Raw genomic sequence first — 17,276 nt, 5'->3', positions numbered from 1 at the left:
TATTTACAGACAGGTGAAAACTGAAGGAAAAATTTGTGTTTATTTTATGCTCGATGTCACACTTTACTGCCATGGATTGGATTCCACTTGTCCACATGTCACATTTGAGGGAATATCATTGCAAATCACCACAGTAAGTCTGACATCCATGCCAAGGTGCAGCATTCTTGCCAAGGTGTACACAAACTGTCCTGGTGGCTTAAGGAGGCCTATTTATTTTAGTTTATTATATGTACCACTGCTGCAATGATTACAACTGAATTGTTAATACTAGGAGAAATACAAGTTTCGCAAAATGCTGCAGTTGTGTAACCAGAAAGGGTAAAAGTCTCCCTCTGCTGGTTGCAGACACCCTACACACACACACACACACACACACACACACACACACACACACACACACACACACACACACACACACACACACACACACACACACACACTTTCTTTTATTAATGATAAACATACCATTATGCCTGAACCAGATCCTCTGCAACCTTCAGAAAATGTACACGCTACTATAAAACTTGGCCATATTCACAGTGATGCTGCAAGGCAAAATGGGATGGATCTTTTAAACTACCTTTCATTAGAATGCCTGTATGATTTTCAGAACATTTTCTTTAAATTATGTTGAAGAAGGATTATTTACATTTATGGAATATTGCAGATGTCATATTCAGACCAAATGACAGGACAGCCATGTCTGGTGACATGTCAGGTGACAGTTATCTCATTACAGTGGCAACCTTTCAAGGGGTGTAAGGATCTGAGTATCTTTGACAAGGGTTAGATTGTGAATGCTAGATGACTACTGTAGCTCAGAGCATCTTTAAAACAACAGGGAATGTGGGGTGTTTCTGGTATGCATAAGGTAGTACCAGCCTAAAGTGGTACAAGAAAGGACAGTCACTGAACCAATGACAGGATTACAGGACCCATGGTTCAATGATCTGCATGGGGAGCAGAGGCTAGCTCATAGGGTTCAATCCCACGGTAGAACTACTATAACAGTTTTCTGTGTATGGCACTGTGTACCCACAGATCAGTCAGGGTGCCTATGCTGAACCCTGCCTACTGCCAAAATCGACAATAGGATTGTGATCATCAGAACTAGACCACGGAACAATGGAAAAAAAGGTAGTCTGATGAATCACATTTTATTTTACATTATGTGGCAGTCTGAGTCGTGTGCTTTGGTGTTAAATAATTTCAGTGGCATCTTACAGCAGGATAATGCCTGCCACATTCCAAAAATGTTCAGGATTTGTTTGAGGAATTATGTCAAAGCAGTCAAGGTGTTGAACTGGCATCAAATTTCAAATTTCAGAAAATGCAGTGTTAATTTTATGCCAGATGTAATGGGACACACACCTTTTTGCATCAAAAAGAAGAACTAGCTTGTACGCATCAACTTCTACAGGTTGAAACTGTTTCTATGTAATGTTAACCTGATATACATTTGGTCTAAAATACTGCCCTAAAGATCTCAAACTGCAAAAACATTTTAAAAAAATATGTTGATTTTGATTACTATTTGTTTCCTCTAGAAAACCAAATGAACTGCTTCTGGAAGCATATTGACAAAAGAACCATGGAAAGAAGTCAAATGGATAACTCCACTTTCAGTTACAACACTTCAGATGTCCACCTTACCACATATAGCCTGTGGGAGATCATCACTATTGCTACAGTGTCAGCCATAGTAAGCCTCATCACAATAACTGGAAATATTCTTGTGATGCTGTCCTTTAAGGTAAATAGTCAACTGAAAACTGTTAATAACTACTACCTACTAAGCCTGGCTTTTGCTGACCTTACCATTGGTATGTTTTCCATGAACTTATACACTTCCTATATACTCATGGGCTACTGGTCACTAGGTAGCCTTGCATGTGACCTCTGGTTGGCTATGGACTATGTTGTTAGTAATGCCTCTGTTATGAACTTGCTAGTAATTAGCTTTGATCGTTATTTCTCCATTACAAGACCACTGACCTATAGAGCTAAGCGAACGCCAAAGCGTGCTGGGATAATGATTGGACTGGCTTGGCTTGTGTCGATCATCCTGTGGGCACCTCCAATTTTGTGCTGGCAGTATTTTGTAGGCAAAAGAACAGTACCTGAGAAACAATGTCAAATCCAGTTCTTCTCAGAGCCTGTGATAACTTTTGGGACAGCAATTGCTGCATTTTATATCCCAATTTCTGTCATGACCATCTTGTACTGTCGGATTTATAAAGAGACAGAGAAACGCACTAAAGACCTGGCGGAACTCCAGGAAGTCAACCATTCTACAGAACCTGATACTAAAAATGAATCTCAGATGTCCATAATTAAGTCCTGCTTAAGCACCAATACCAGAAGGCAGAACCAGGTATCCTGGGCATCCTCAACCCAAAACAACACTAAATATGCCAACACTTTCAATGATGAGTGGTGTAAAGCTGACAAACTTACCACTTTTACCAGCTATGCATCTTCCGAAGAAGAGGAACATGCTCCTGGAGTCCTGTTGGTCTACAAAAATCATGTTCATAAAGAGAACAATTCAGTCCTCTGCAACAACGGTGAGGAAGAGAATTTCTTTCTATCAGCAGGGAGAAACAACTCCCACAACTGCAAGATGTTTGTTTCCTACAGTTTCAAACCAGGTGTGAAAGACAGCAACTCTACACAGACCAAAAATGAAAATCCCACAGCAACAAGCTCCATGCTTTCTTTGTCTGAGTCCATGAGCATGCAGTCAACAGCAATGTCTTCTAAACCTAACCACCCAATTCTGAAGAGCCAGATAACCAAACGCAAGAGGATGGTTCTGATCAAAGAAAGAAAAGCAGCACAGACTCTAAGTGCTATTCTACTGGCCTTCATCCTCACATGGACACCTTACAACATCATGGTGCTTATTTCTACCTTCTGTTCAGATTGCATACCTCTGTCTCTATGGCACCTGGGCTACTGGCTATGCTATGTCAACAGCACAGTCAACCCAATGTGCTATGCTCTCTGCAACAAAACCTTCCAGAAGACCTTCCGAATGCTTCTCTTATGCCAGTGGAAGAAGAGGCTGGAAGATAAACTTTATTAGAGTTCGTACAGTTCTCATGACCAGATTTGAACAAAAAAATAATTAGAATCTTAAAGAATGTACAGATGAGACTGCTACATTTTATCTAAACAAAGTAATATCTAATATAAGTCCACATGATCTTCCAGTGTTGTTTTCATTGACCTTTTTTTCAGAATATGTATAGTGACTAATGTATTGATTGCTCCACATACAGTAAAATAAATGCGCTATTAGCAAATCTTAGATCTTCAGTATTTTCATTAATCTTTTTCTGCCCTTTTTTTGTAACTCCATCTTTTATTATTATTATTATTATTATTATTATTATTATTAATAAACTATTAGATATCATTTTTGCCCTTTACACCAATCTCTTTGTATTTATGATTAGCAGAAACACAGATCAACTTCAAAACTTTGTCACTCCCTATACAATTATAATAATTTGATATTTATTAAACATCACAATTGATCTTCTAATAAATATTATCTAAGTCCCGGTCGATCTCAGTTACCTGAATTTTTATCAAATAAGAGAAAATTTATCCTGTCTTTAAACAAATGATCAAAGATATCTTTTTGTTTGTACTGGTCAGCCCTCTCACACCCTGATTTCAATGTAATAAGTTCACTCAAAGCTCATCCCTTTTGCATTCTGCAGAATGTATGATTTTAACCATCTCTGAAGGCTTTACCATCATCCAGGCATATTTACACAGATGCTCCTTGTTGCAGTCCTTTTGCCAATAGATGACGTTCCGGCGGTTGAGGTTGGCACCGGCACAAGCGTCATACCACCAACCCCCACCCGCAACTCCCTGGAACTCTAGCTTGGCACAGTTCTGGAAATAGTTATCATTGTCACGGTCCTTGGTAGTAAATTTCTGGTTATCATGGAGGTAGTTTTCTGGGTCCAGAGTTAGAGCATCTGCAGCAGTGCCATGGTACAAGCCTAGACGTAACTTGTACTGTGCATCTTCTCCTTCCACCAGTGTGGGGTCATATTCACCTGTTTTGGTAATAGCATCTTTGTCCACTAGCTTGATACCCAGCTTATAGCGAATAGGTCCACTGGTGAGCTGATGGATGTACTCATTGCCCAACCAGTGGTTGCCAGTCAAGGTTCCAAAGCCCAACTTATACTCCTCCCAAGAGCGGTCGAAGTCCACACTGCTGTTAACTGTGATGTGCTGGATCACAGTCCAGCCACCTTCCTGCATAGCACAGAACGCAACAATAGGGGAGTCTCTGGGCTTGATTATGTAGACACCATCCCGTGCCTGACCTCCAGAAATTTCCCACAGTTCATGACAGTCCCTGGGTAACCCTTGTACAGAAAGATACAGATGACTATAAAAGATCTATAAAAAACTCCAATGCAGAACAATACAATTCTAGATAAAAATGTTTTATCAAACAATCATATGCTATGATTTGTGAATTACACAAAATTAAGTAAAACAATACAAGAGATTGAGTACAAATAAAGCCTGCACAGGGCTATAAACCGAAAATGACAACCGTACCCATCAGTGCTTAGTTCCAGAATGCAGGCTAGAAAAGAAATCACCAGTGCGCTTAAAGGATCATGAGGTAGGGTAAACATTTTACAGTAAATATTACATATTCAACCACTACATAAGACTTTTATTTCCACTGCTATACAGGATGATATACAATACAGTACAGATGATTATTTGTTTAGATTCTGCAACTGCATACATGTACACTGTACGTACCAAAAGTCACATGCCATACTGAGCTCCTACTTAAACCACACCCTTAAGCATTGTGAGATGATGTGAAAATGAGTATAATTTATTGTAATACTTGTTGAAAGAAGACCCTAGAATGTATCCTATATCCTATACCAGGTGCATCCTTTCTTATACAGAAAGACTAACCATACTGTAGTCTACTTAAAGCCAAGCTCTGGCTCCTGCTTGATTAGAATGAAAACCTACCCTTTGCAGATAATATAAGAACTATAACTTGCCTATACAGTTAATCTGGTCATTTAATACAGTTAATAATACACAGAAGATGAGTTCATAGATGGCATCGGTTTATACTTTTTGTGTTTTTATTGTCAAGAAGGATGTGGTAGCCTAATGGTTAAGGTATTTGCTGCGAATTTGAATTCCAGGTCCACAAAGTTGCCATCACTGGCCCCCTGAGCAAGGGCCTTAACCCTCACTTGCTCAGTTTTACAAATATATTACTACAGAATATGGGCGTTCTGGATAAGGCCGTCTGCTAAATGCCATAAATGTAAATGTAAGAGCTTGGAGACAAAAGTCAGTGTCCTCAACCCATACAATACAAATTAGATATTTCATTGCAAACAGCACTAGAAAATGTCATTTGTTAAGATATATCATTAGGATTATATATATATATATATATATTTACTACAGCTAGTAATAATAATATATTAATAATATATACAGCTTCGGAAAGTTTAAAATGTTCTCACCTTAAAGCGCTCTTTCTCAAGAATTTAAAGTGTAATAATGAATATAGTCAAACAAATAAAAAAAGTCAATAGCCACGGAACCAGCCTGATTTTTACCTTTATGTCCAGCATTTTGAATCAATTCCTGCTCTTCTGGAGAAAGAAGATGGAGGTTTTTAACTTGCTGCTGTACAGCTAGTACTCCAGCTGAAATGGCAATGCCCACGAAAGCCATCACTGTACTCTTGAAAAGTATCATCCTTTAATACTATGAGAACAATAGGCAGATTATTAACCGTAGCATAGAAATCCATTTAACAAGATTTTACTGTGAGTTTGAAATGAATTTTTAATGAGGATCATTTCATTAGCAGTCTATATGCAAGATAATATTCTGTACATCTATTATAAAGTATATATTGTCATCTGTAACTAGTGGGACAGGAATATTTTAAATAAATAAAATCCACATACTCAACTTTACCATGTATCACGTCTGCTTGAAGAGGAAATCAGTCCCAATCTGAGTCCACACTGACTGTGTCATAGGCCACATACCTTGGGCCTATCAGCATTGGACTTCAGCCTCTTTCTCATATAACACTGGTACACACCAATGATTAAAGACTGTAGGCCTATCTGTGCCATCTGGGACAGGACCAGGCTTTATATTTTTCTGAATTATTCTGTCTTTTAATCTGTTATAACTTCGACAATTAATAATCTAGAATTTTTATTCTGTTAATTCTTATTTCTTTTATTATTCGTTAATTCCTTTATCATTAATTATGTTTACCATCTGCTCTATGTTTATGTTCTGTAAAGCTGCTTTGAGACAATGTCTATTGTAAAAAGCGCTATACAAATAAACTTGAATTGAATTGAACAATACCTTAATAGCTTAAAAGGCATAATATTTATCTATCATTTGCTAAAATCACTTTACATTCATAAAGTATTAGGCAGTTATAACCATCAGTTCCAATAAGCATATTATGCCTCTCCTTATCTCTGTTTAGATCATATATCACTAACTACAGTGACTTTACGACTATAAATCAGTGATCTGCTGCATATAAGGTGATCTGCTTTGTACATCAACAATAAATAGAGTAACATACTTTTTTAACACTGCTGGTTCAAATGTTTCTTTATTTTATAAGTTTTATAAGTTAAAGATATATTAGTATGTATTATGTACTAGTAGTATGTATTAGTATGGGTAGTATAAATCTTCATACAGTACAGTCATAACAGCCAAAAATATTTCACAGTCTATGAAATAGATGTCACAACAAATTGATCAACATGATAGGTGTTTACACTGTAACTAAAGGTTACAAACACTCAAATGTCCCCATCCACAAAAGAAGCAATACCCGATAACCAACATCAGTCTCAGCTTCTCTTACCGCTTGTCCCTTACAGCCCCTCTTACTCTCACTAGTGATATATTTAGCCTACAAGCATTCAACTTCCTTCGTAGTCAGCCAAGGCTGTTGCTTTTTAGAGACCCACATTTTCTAATCAGAGGTTCTAAAGTAATTTAATAGCATGCAGACAAAATCCACACAATGCATTAAATAAACTAGTAGCTCAACATGTTGCTTTCACTTTATGCTAATAAAATAGTATCATTCATAAAATGTATAACATTTATATATATATATATATATATATATATATATATATATATATATATCTTTGCTCTTAATATACATTTACTTGTTTTCTCCAAATCAATAAATAAAAACACTCAATAAATTCTGGCACAATAAGAACAGAAATGTAATAAGCAAAGGTATTCAAAAAGCAAAGAAATAAAAACTTACAGAACTAAAACCCCGTCGGTGGTAACAGCATCAAACATATTTGCAAACTCATGGTTCACAATTTGTGATAGTAATTTAGCAAAAGACTGAAATGGGGAAATCAGAATAAACAAAAGCATGAGTAACATGTCTTCTTGCTCACATACGTTATCTCCTGCGTGGACCACTACCCCTGTGTCCCCTGTGAGTTGATTTGCTTTGGCATTTAGGTGGGGCAAAGAACTTGGTCATGAGCTCAGATACATCTGGAATCTCAGGGCTGGGATTGAGCATATTCATTGACTGTTCCATTTCCTAATAAATAAACAAACAAATACAAGATACAATAGAGGTCATTACTAGAAAATATTTCAACATGATGATTCATTTGTCCAATTATATTTCTCAAAATATCATATTTAATAATGTACTACTTGAGTAAGACCAAGACCATAATCATGTATACTTGCCCAAACAAATGAATAAATGTAAAATCTCAATATAATTATTATAGGGCTGTCAACCGGGCAGGAACCAAGCGTCTCTCCCCTGGAGCTCTTGGTCGAGCCTGACACTTATCAGCCAATCAAAAAAAGAGGCTACACAATAGCCAATCAGAAAATAGCACTATTGAATATGGGTAAGATTTAACGCAACAACCAATGAGAAAAAAAAAACATTCGTTAGAGAGGGTATTTTCGATGGTCGGTTGAACAGAACCTCAACACGAAACAGCTTGTCTCCGGACGGGACATTGTCCTCAATCCCTAAAAACGGCTGGGCTTGAGCTGAACTGTTTTAAATAGGAGCAACATTACAAATGATAAAGGAGTCCAAAAAGGCAACAAACACTTACAATAAACAACACCATAATCTCTCTCTCTCTCTCTCTCTCTCTCTCTCACACACACACACACACACACACACACACACACACAAATAAATAAAAATGTAACAAATACTATTTGGTTAAAATGTGGTCAGTGATCCTGGTGAAACACAGTTTTTTTTGTTTTTTTTGGTGGTGGGTGGTGTTGTCGGTGTCGGGGGGTTGGGGTTTGCTGGGGGGTTGGAAATGTCACTCTTGCCTGTCTTCAAAACTTGAGTGCCCTGTTAGTGTCTATTGAAACAGAATTTTTTGTGGATAGAATGGCTGGTGGTAGCTGATTATGGGATTGAGGATATTTATTCTTGCGATTCCTGTGTATCACACAAGTTTGATAAGGACCTAACACAACAACCCAGGTTTCAACCAGCACTTTCTGAATGAGAAAGCTAGATTGAACTCACCCTTCTCATCCCTGGGTCATTCATGTTGATAAGCTTTGGGAGAAGAAGGATGATCAAAACAGGAGGAACCATCATGAGAACCTGAGGAATGTGGAAAAAAACAGGTGAGCCATGCCGATCTGTCATCACTTATTTACTATTATATATAAACAGACCCATTACAGAGTAACAAAGCAATTCTGGCCTAAAGGATGAAAGTATTTAGAAATAGAACTAAAAAGTAAAGTAAAAGTAAAAACTAAAATCATAAAGTAGCAGTAAATAGCATGAATCCAAGCCTTAAAATGATAAGTCTGGTGATTCCATGCAACATGTAGTAATTTAAACTAAGATGAATATATAATCGCTTCCTATAGATTTTTATTGTTTGTTTTTTTTACTACCTTTTTTAAATAGCACCCCACATAAAGACACACAAAAAATATATTTAAACAAATAAATTATCTCCTATTTTTAAACCTGGTTACACAAGAGCTTTTTAATACTGATCCTAAGACAGACAGACAGTCTTCCCAAGTGCCCTACAGGCTCCAGAACTTCAGCATACTGTAAGTATCTTTCCTTCTTATCACCTAATGCGACATCCTAAGATGAAAATATATAGTAACAACAAGCTTACCATAGGGTTCATGAAGAAATCAGACCAACCCCATGTGTCTCGTTTTGTGAAGTATGAATGATGTCCTGTACATGTCATCTGAACAGGGTAAGGCAATTGCAATACCTCGGATGTCTTGATATAATTGACTCTTCTGGCACTAAAGATAAGAAGTATTATAGCATATTATACCGTAATGCATATATTCAATCATGCTATAATCAGGCATACATCCACATTCAAAAGAATTAGATACACTTGCTTAACATTGAAAATAACTTAAGCAAAATAGTTAGTTTGACAATATTTTGAAAGACATTATTAAAAGGCTTCTGAATGGGGGCCATTTTGACTGTTTTGTCTATTTTTGGGGGGGTGGAAAAACACAATGCAAAATACATATTACTCATACACCATGTTTTTGTTGACACAATATTAATCATATACTAGGAAATTTGTATGTTATTACAAACGTTTTTGTACAAATGCAGAATAAACCTCTTGAATTTTAAAATGGACATTAAGTTTTACTAAAAAATCAGTAATACTTAATGATACTATAATACAACTGAGTTAGGTAACATTTTGTAAGTGCACTTATATGTAATAAAAAGCATTATTGTTTCACACATACATTATTCACTTGTGTCTATCTCCCAACTTCTAAATAGAACTGCTTTATTTTGGAGACTGAACCCGAATCACACACATATGTGCTATATGAATGTTCCCATTCCACATTTAGTAACCTTCACTATTATGAGATGTCTTTACACATCTTGTGTGTGACTGTGGGGATTTGGCCCATCATTCATCAATAAGAGTATTAGTGAAGTCTGGCATTTAATTTGGGTGATAAGGTCTGGGGTGCAGTCAGTGGTCCGGTTCATTCCATATGTCAGGACACTCAAGTTCTTCCACTCCAACCTTGACGACCATGTCTTTGGTTGCATGGGTGCACTGTAATGCTGGACCACACTCGGGTTTCATAGTTCAAATGAAGGGAGACTGTATTTCTACAGCAGACTTTGTTTGGGGAAGGATTGGTAAGGTGTCTATAAACTTTTGACAAAAACTTTGGCATAAACTAACCATATGGTGAATGTACATGGTTAGTTTATGGTTAGATGAAAAGAAAAAAAACAAAAACACAAAAAACAAAAGGTGTCTGCCAAATGCCGTAAAAATGTAGATAACATGAAATGAACAGAGAATTCTTCGTTCTTTAAGAAATCAATTATAAAATATTCTATTTTCTATAAGCTTTCTATTCCATTCCATCCTATTCCGAGTGTCTAATCTAACTTCATGTAACACGTTTTCATGATCCTGAAAATGCGAGCAACATGCAAATCAGTCCATGACCCCATCTGGTAACTTCCAGAGCATGGCTTATACTTTCCACTGAAAACAGCAGTCAACACTATTTCTGTTATGTAACAGTGCACCATCAAAATATTGTGACAAATCCGGCCACTATTCACTATTTTCCTCACACTAAACTATTCTAAAGATAACAAGAGCAGAAGTAGATATCTATATCTCTATATGTATTTCTATTCTACAGGATTATTTATCTAAGAGAGTCATACCGCATTTTGCCTGTTGAGGTAATGTCAACTCTGACAGGCTCGAATCTGTAGACTGGGGACACAATATGGACCACATATGATCCAGACGGCACATCATTTACTGTGAAACTTCCATCAAGTCTAGTGGGACAAAGTAATGATTAAAACATGGCATGGCAGCTAGTGCATGTGAGAATAGCGTGTTTTTGTTTGCTTGAACCTGACGAAGCCGACATGCTCCTGTCCATCCAGCTGCACGTGCGCTAGCGGAGTCCACTGCTCTGTCCTCACGCCGTGCACGAGCGCGCCGCCCTCAATGCGGAATTTCTCTTCTCCTTCCGCTTCTGCGTCATGGCAAGCGCACAACCCAAACAAAACCGTCAGAATTAAACCTTCCCGATATTTAAAAAGCATCTCGAACGTCAAAAAATGTCCCAATGAGCGTTCATAAACGTTCGTGCCTTTTTTTTTTTTTTTTTGCTGACAACGCAAAATCTAAACTTTTGACTTCGGGCCACGCTTGCGTGATGACGTCACAGCCACGTGCCGACCCCAGGGTTTAAAGTCAAAAACAAAAACAATACGTTTGTACAATTTTAAACAAACAAACAAATAAATAAATAAATAAATAAATAAATACTCTATTTAAGAGTTTCATACAATTGGATTATTAAAATGATTTATTTTATTATTAATGATTTATTTTTTAAATATTATTTTTAACTTTGATACATTTCAAGGATGCATTCAGTACCAAAAAATAAAACATATTTTATAAACATAATCCACATTATTAAATATTAGGTAAATTATTCAGAAATATAAGGACATTATTGTGGTTTATTGAAACCATAGAGTTTTTATTTCCAACAAATAAGACTCAGGTCAGCGTAAATCTTTTTGGGGTACTAGTTTTTGGAATATTGAACCTTGGATTAAACATATTTGGTTCAGGTGAGCAGTGAAATAGGCTAATCTGTCATGAACTCCACAGCGAATCACTAAAGTAAGATATGAATTCAGGAGAATTGGGGCATCAGTTAAATTGGGAGTTAAACAGAGCAGCAATTATTTTCTAGCCTGTTAAATGAACATATAACACAGTTAAGTGTCTCGTAGCCATCACAGTTCCTACAGGCCTGTACAGTCAACCCAAGACTGAAAGAGTAGTTTGATATTCCTCTATCCTTACACCTAATACTCTGTTCCTCAGTAGTCATCCCTTAATAATCAAAGTATATAGATAACAGTTGTATAGTAAACTGTATTGTTTTAAATAAGCTTATATTCTAATAGTGTTTACGTTACATTAAATGTTTCTGGTCATTTTGTGACTGTAATTGAAATCGCTGCCATTGTTGGGCTCTTGAGCAAAGCTTTATGTAGCTTTGTCTGTCATTCTATGTAGCACCATAGTCCTGAATAAATGTTCATTTCACTATGTACTGCATCAGCTATATATGGTTGTAATGGGAATAAGCTTCTTGATTTGACTTGATTAAAATAATAAAAAAAATAATGCAAAAAAAATAGTTTGTATTATTTATAGTATAAATAGTCAACACAATGGCATTACAAGAGACTGGGAAAAGCTGACCATAGTTAATACATAAATCTTGATAATGAATAACTAATGAATATGCCAAGATCAGATAGTTTTACTCTCAGACATAAGCTTAGTGGCTGAGATTAACATTAATAGCTTTGATAAACCTAAATGCAGTGGAGATCAAAAGTAAGAATTTATAAACACTTTTACAATTTTTGATTTTTTACAAAGATAAATGTGACAATCAATTTGCTATTGAGGGGAAAAACTCCTGTCCTAAAGACTTCCCCATGGATTAAAACAGTAACAATAAAGTGTTGACACTGGTAAAAAAAAAAATCAGCCTCTCAACAGTTTTTTTCCTTCTATTTATTATTAGCCCTAGATGTTGATCACACACCATATAAGTCCCTAAACTGTTACTTACAGCATTTAAGCATACATTTGCAGGGTTGATTGCTTACTTAGCCCCATAACAGTATATATCAAGAGTAATAATCACACAACAATCATATTTTATTATAAATAAGCATTTATTAATAAAAATATTGAAAAAGATTTTATATTTATAAAACTTTTTATTCTATCACTTTCAGTGTGGTTTGAATGAGGTCTGTGTTTACTTGCAGTAATAGTCCCTAAGACATTTCTTTTCATCTGAGAAGCACAGGCAAACATTGCACTTGCTACACAGTGTGTTTGTGTACCCGTAATTGGAGTGTCTGCAACGTCCTCTCTTCGTCTCTACTGGGATATGTGCAATAATGTCTTTGCATACATCCAGCAGGGGGTGGACCGATGACCGCTCCCTGACGTCACCTTCTGTGTGAATGTGTTCATCTTTCCTGAAGATGGTCTCCCTCTCTTGTGCATTGTGTTGTGTGTTCACCAGGATGAGAGAGGTTGTAAGTTGTGCCTGAAACTGTCTCCTGTTCAGTATATCTTTCTTAGCCATCTTCAGCGCTCTACAGTCCCGCTTGTAGAGGAGCCAGGCATTAATCACAGCTGGATGATGGTGTGCCAGAAGATGTAAATGTACCAGTGGTGGGATTTCAAGGGGAACTTGTACTTGTCAGCAAATGAGTGCAACAAATCCATACCTTCATTGTGTTTGTTGTAGGTACCAACAATTTAAGGCCTCTTGACATCAATGATGGTTTTGGTGGCTTTGTCTCAGCACTGAATCTTCTGCACAGATTCTGGTCCAGCAGAGTATGACACAAATGTGTCCATTTGAGAGTGCAGATGTTGTGGTTCCCCTCCACTCAGATATACAGTAAAAGCTTCCTCTCTCCTTATTCTTCAAGCTCTTTTCATCTTCAAGTTGCAGTTGGGTAGGCATATCTGCCTCGCTGTTCACACATAATGGAGTCCATGCTCAAGAAGCTTGATTACCAGTGGTACACTGGTGAAGTAGTTGTCTGTAGATCTTGTAGTCGATTTGTAGATTTGTGTTGTCGTATTCCATCTACACTCTCTTGGTAAAAAAATAAATCAATAAGTGAATAATACATACAGGTCTTATACTGTAGTATATAAACTGAAAGAATAGACAGAGTGGTAGACCATGTGTCGAAGGTAGAGGTCTAAGTATTATTTCAATAATATATTTGCATTGAAATTACATCATTTCAATTCAAATGCTAATCAAAATTCCACTACTACATTCAAACAATACTGTCTGACTGCACACCATCACACAACTCCAACCTCTTTATTACTTTTACTTTGTGCAGCATTGGTCTGCTCATTTTGCACTTTATCTGCCATATGCCTTGCACTGCTTTATTTAATTTCTATTTGTTAGTATTATCTAACATGCACCTTGGGACTGAGAGTAATGCAATTTCAATTCTCTGTATGTATGTACTGTACATGTGGAAGATTTGACAATAAAGCAAAACTTGACTTGATCCCCCAGAGCACTTACAGGTTCATATTCAAGACTATTTACACCTGTCCCTAAACAATGCAACAGGCATAATCCCAAAAAAATCCAGAACATCCAGAGCCTACTTTTCTATCTCCTAATGCTATAAACTGCTACTTGGTAAGCACTCATAAAACAATCTCAGGATCATTTAGACGTTAAATAACAAACAAAAAAACTACAAAGATACAGGTAGTTTCAGATACCACATACAATTTATTCATGTGTTTAATTATGGTCTAATCTAAACTTAGTATAAATGTAACAGAAAAGCACATTTAGAACTTGGTTACAATAAATCATCTAACAGTTTAAATTTCAGTTTGTGATCATGTGAGAAATGCAGTGTCCTTATGTAATGTGCAAGGAGCACAGGCTATTTTGACTACCACTCTGGCCTAACGTTGTAGAATTACAACATCACGGCTGTCAAGTGTCACGCATTGAGAGTGACAGTGACTCGTTTCGGTCTTTTATCCCGCTCTCCCGCCACACATCGTATTTCTCACGCAGAAAAACTCTTTGACTATTTATCATATATTTAATATGCTAAATGTATCTGTCCGCACCGCTGTCTCTATGGCATTGAAGATGGCAGGAATAAAGCGTGTCTCCCCTGGAGTTCTTAGTCGAGCCTGACACTTATCAGCCAATCAAAAAGAGGCTACACAATAGCGCAACAACTCAAAGAAAAAAACATGTTCATTAGAGATAGTATTTTCGATGGCCGGTTTGAACAAAACCTCAAGAGCCGAACTGTCTTAAAAGGGAGCAACATTACAAATGATAAAGGAGTCCAAAAAGGCAACACTTACAATAAACAACACCAGTCATAATCTCTCTCTCTCTCTCTCTCTCTCTCTCTCTCTCTCTCTCTCACACACACACACACACATAAACACACACAAACACACACAAAGACGTCACTCTTGCCTGTCTTCAAAACTTGAGAGCCCAGCAACATAAACCTAACAAGCTCTAAATCAAACTTGATTAAGGTTTTCCAAAATAAGTCAATATGTATGTGTTCTAGACATTGTAATAAACACAAAAAATATGTAAGGAACTTTACTTACTTGAATCATGACAAATCCAGTCGGGTAGAGTGAGTTCATGGCCAGATGACCGGACCTATAAACACTTCTTCTATCCAATAGCATTGAGGACAAACAATAAAACCCATGAACTATGCAAATGTGGTCTTGAGAAAAAAAAAAAACATTCGCAGGCCTTTTTTTAAAATTGTTAAAAGTGATCTAATTCTACAACAGTGGGCTTTACAGGGTTAAGTTGATTTGCCGAAGCCTTCTCTGGCACCTTTGGTTGCAACAAGTCTCTGTAACGCTTTTACATATGTTTTGTAGCGCGTCCTCTCCTGCACCATATAATCTAAAGATAAAGCTCCATCCCTAATAGGCAATGAGTTAAAGTAGCGTATATATGTTGAAGCCCTCAGAAACTGGTACATGTAGCACTCGAGCTGCTGGTCTAGAGAGAGATTTGTCTGGAATGAAGGTAGAAACAGAGGGCAATGTGCCTTCTTGTCATGTGAAACAGGAGTGAGCGGAGGAGCAGAGTAACAAGCGGCGATGCAGTTAATGGCTGCAACCCATGATGCTTGCTCTTTTTCACTCTCAGCTTGGAAGTAGAACTGTCTGAGGTCTGCAGTCCTGAGACACAACACATGTCTCCTCTTTTTGTGATCTACAGGGTATGCAAATGTATGATGCAGACTAATGACTTTGTCTGTCTTATTCGAGTTAGAATTGTCTTTTTGTAAATGAAGAACCATGCCTTGTAGAACTGCGGTGAATGGCTTCCATGCTCTCTGGCCCTTACTGGTTTTAGTCCCATTCTCATCCATAACTCTTTTGCAGATTAGATGTCCTATTTTGTGGACAGGTTCCATGGACATGGCCTCCTCCCCCTCCTCCTCAGTAACTTCTTCCCTTTCTAGTGCTTCATCTACAGTGTCATTGCTTTCTGTAAAATTGCTTGTAGATTCTTCACATTTTGTTTCAGCAACCTTAACTTCTTCCCTTTCTGTTGAGACGTCATCAACATTTTCACATTTTGTTGAAACGTCCTTAAGTTCTTCACATTTTTTTACCTCGCCCTTGGTTTCTTTGCATTTTGTCGAGATGTCCTCAACTCCTTCACCTTTTGTTGAAGGGTACTCAAATTCAATGTCTTTGCAATTTGTTGCTTTGTCTTTAACTTCTTTCCATTCTGTTGCAAATTGTCCCCCTTCTCTATCCTCATCCTCAACTTCTTCCCATTCTGTTGCAGCGTCTTCCCATTCTGTTGAACTGTCTTCATCTTCTTCCCATTCGTTTGCCTTGTCATCAATTTCTTCCCTGTCTGTTACTCTGTCCACAATGTTGCCCCTTTCTGTTACTCTGTCCACAATGTTGCCCCTTTCTGTTACTCTGTCCACAATGTTGTCCCTTTCTGTTAGTCTGTCCACATTTTCTTCCCTTTTCATTACTCTGTCCGTAACTTCGTCCTGCTCGTCACTGTCTGGCGTCATAATAACGTCACAGTCTCAAGGCTGTGTTCCAATTCCAGAATCGAATTTGGATATTCGGTACCGAGTGCGAGCCCGTAGTCACGTGATCATGCCACGGGCCGAACGTTACTATGCGCTGCGAACGGGAGATAATTATAAACAATCCGGTGCAGTGCGATAACCGGTGACCGACCACTTTATATTCAGTTTTCAGAGCATGATGTTCATCATCATTTCGACAAAATGAGCTGCCGTATTAAATATTGTGTATATTTACTTTAGAGACATGAATCAGCTAATTATTACAATAGCATTGTACTTGCTTGAATGGGTAATTTTTTACATTTCTACATGTCCTAAGTATGTTTACCCAACTATGAAACTATTACCCAAACATGAATATGAAAATCTGTTATCTGTAAAAAAAAAAAAAAAAATTAAAATAAACAAATAAATAATAATTCCTTAGTAGTAATCCTTCAGTCTGATC

The 17,276-nt window shown here is 37.1% G+C and overlaps 4 protein-coding genes across 7 annotated transcripts; 1 reads left to right on the top strand and 3 right to left on the bottom strand.

Annotated features, from left to right (window-relative positions):
* Nucleotides 1-434: 434 nt before the first annotated feature.
* On the top strand, nucleotides 435-3,121 carry chrm5a (cholinergic receptor, muscarinic 5a). Its single transcript, XM_027173695.2, has one exon. The coding sequence runs from the start codon at nucleotides 1,559-1,561 to the stop codon at nucleotides 3,089-3,091; it is 1,533 nt and encodes a 510-aa protein (XP_027029496.2). The 5' UTR covers nucleotides 435-1,558; the 3' UTR covers nucleotides 3,092-3,121.
* Nucleotides 3,072-6,149, bottom strand: zgc:194887 (uncharacterized protein LOC571819 homolog). Of its 3 annotated transcripts, none has more exons than XM_027173696.2 (3): nucleotides 6,003-6,149; nucleotides 5,646-5,796; nucleotides 3,072-4,400 (listed from the first exon to the last, which is right to left on the bottom strand). In XM_027173696.2, the coding sequence occupies exons 2-3, from the start codon at nucleotides 5,785-5,787 to the stop codon at nucleotides 3,706-3,708; spliced, it is 837 nt and encodes a 278-aa protein (XP_027029497.1). In that variant the 5' UTR covers nucleotides 5,788-5,796; nucleotides 6,003-6,149; the 3' UTR covers nucleotides 3,072-3,705. The 3 variants fall into 3 exon arrangements, with proteins under 3 accessions (XP_027029497.1, XP_027029499.1, XP_027029498.1); XM_027173698.2 differs by having other exon boundaries at nucleotides 6,008-6,136; XM_027173697.2 differs by having other exon boundaries at nucleotides 6,013-6,130.
* Nucleotides 6,150-6,660: 511 nt separating this feature from the next.
* LOC113660313 (ER membrane protein complex subunit 7-like) lies at nucleotides 6,661-11,328 on the bottom strand. Of its 2 annotated transcripts, XM_027173699.2 has the most exons (5): nucleotides 11,019-11,324; nucleotides 10,820-10,939; nucleotides 9,249-9,387; nucleotides 8,630-8,710; nucleotides 6,661-7,654 (listed from the first exon to the last, which is right to left on the bottom strand). In XM_027173699.2, exons 1-5 carry the CDS (start codon nucleotides 11,210-11,212, stop codon nucleotides 7,508-7,510), a joined length of 681 nt encoding a protein of 226 aa, XP_027029500.2. In that variant the 5' UTR covers nucleotides 11,213-11,324; the 3' UTR covers nucleotides 6,661-7,507. The 2 variants fall into 2 exon arrangements, with proteins under 2 accessions (XP_027029500.2, XP_027029501.2); XM_027173700.2 differs by lacking the exon at nucleotides 10,820-10,939 and having other exon boundaries at nucleotides 11,019-11,328.
* A 1,542-nt stretch (nucleotides 11,329-12,870) lies between these two features.
* On the bottom strand, nucleotides 12,871-16,958 carry LOC113660264 (PH and SEC7 domain-containing protein 1-like). The gene is made up of 2 exons (XM_047821339.1): nucleotides 15,354-16,958; nucleotides 12,871-13,824 (listed from the first exon to the last, which is right to left on the bottom strand). The coding sequence occupies exon 1, from the start codon at nucleotides 16,805-16,807 to the stop codon at nucleotides 15,563-15,565; it is 1,245 nt and encodes a 414-aa protein (XP_047677295.1). The 5' UTR covers nucleotides 16,808-16,958; the 3' UTR covers nucleotides 12,871-13,824; nucleotides 15,354-15,562.
* Between the last annotated feature and the right edge of the window lie 318 nt (nucleotides 16,959-17,276).

Source organism: Tachysurus fulvidraco, chromosome 12, assembly GCF_022655615.1.
Source record: "Tachysurus fulvidraco isolate hzauxx_2018 chromosome 12, HZAU_PFXX_2.0, whole genome shotgun sequence".
Classification (NCBI taxonomy): domain Eukaryota; kingdom Metazoa; phylum Chordata; class Actinopteri; order Siluriformes; family Bagridae; genus Tachysurus; species Tachysurus fulvidraco.
Note: the sequence above shows the minus strand (reverse complement) of the source record. Positions and strands in the feature narration are given on the sequence as shown.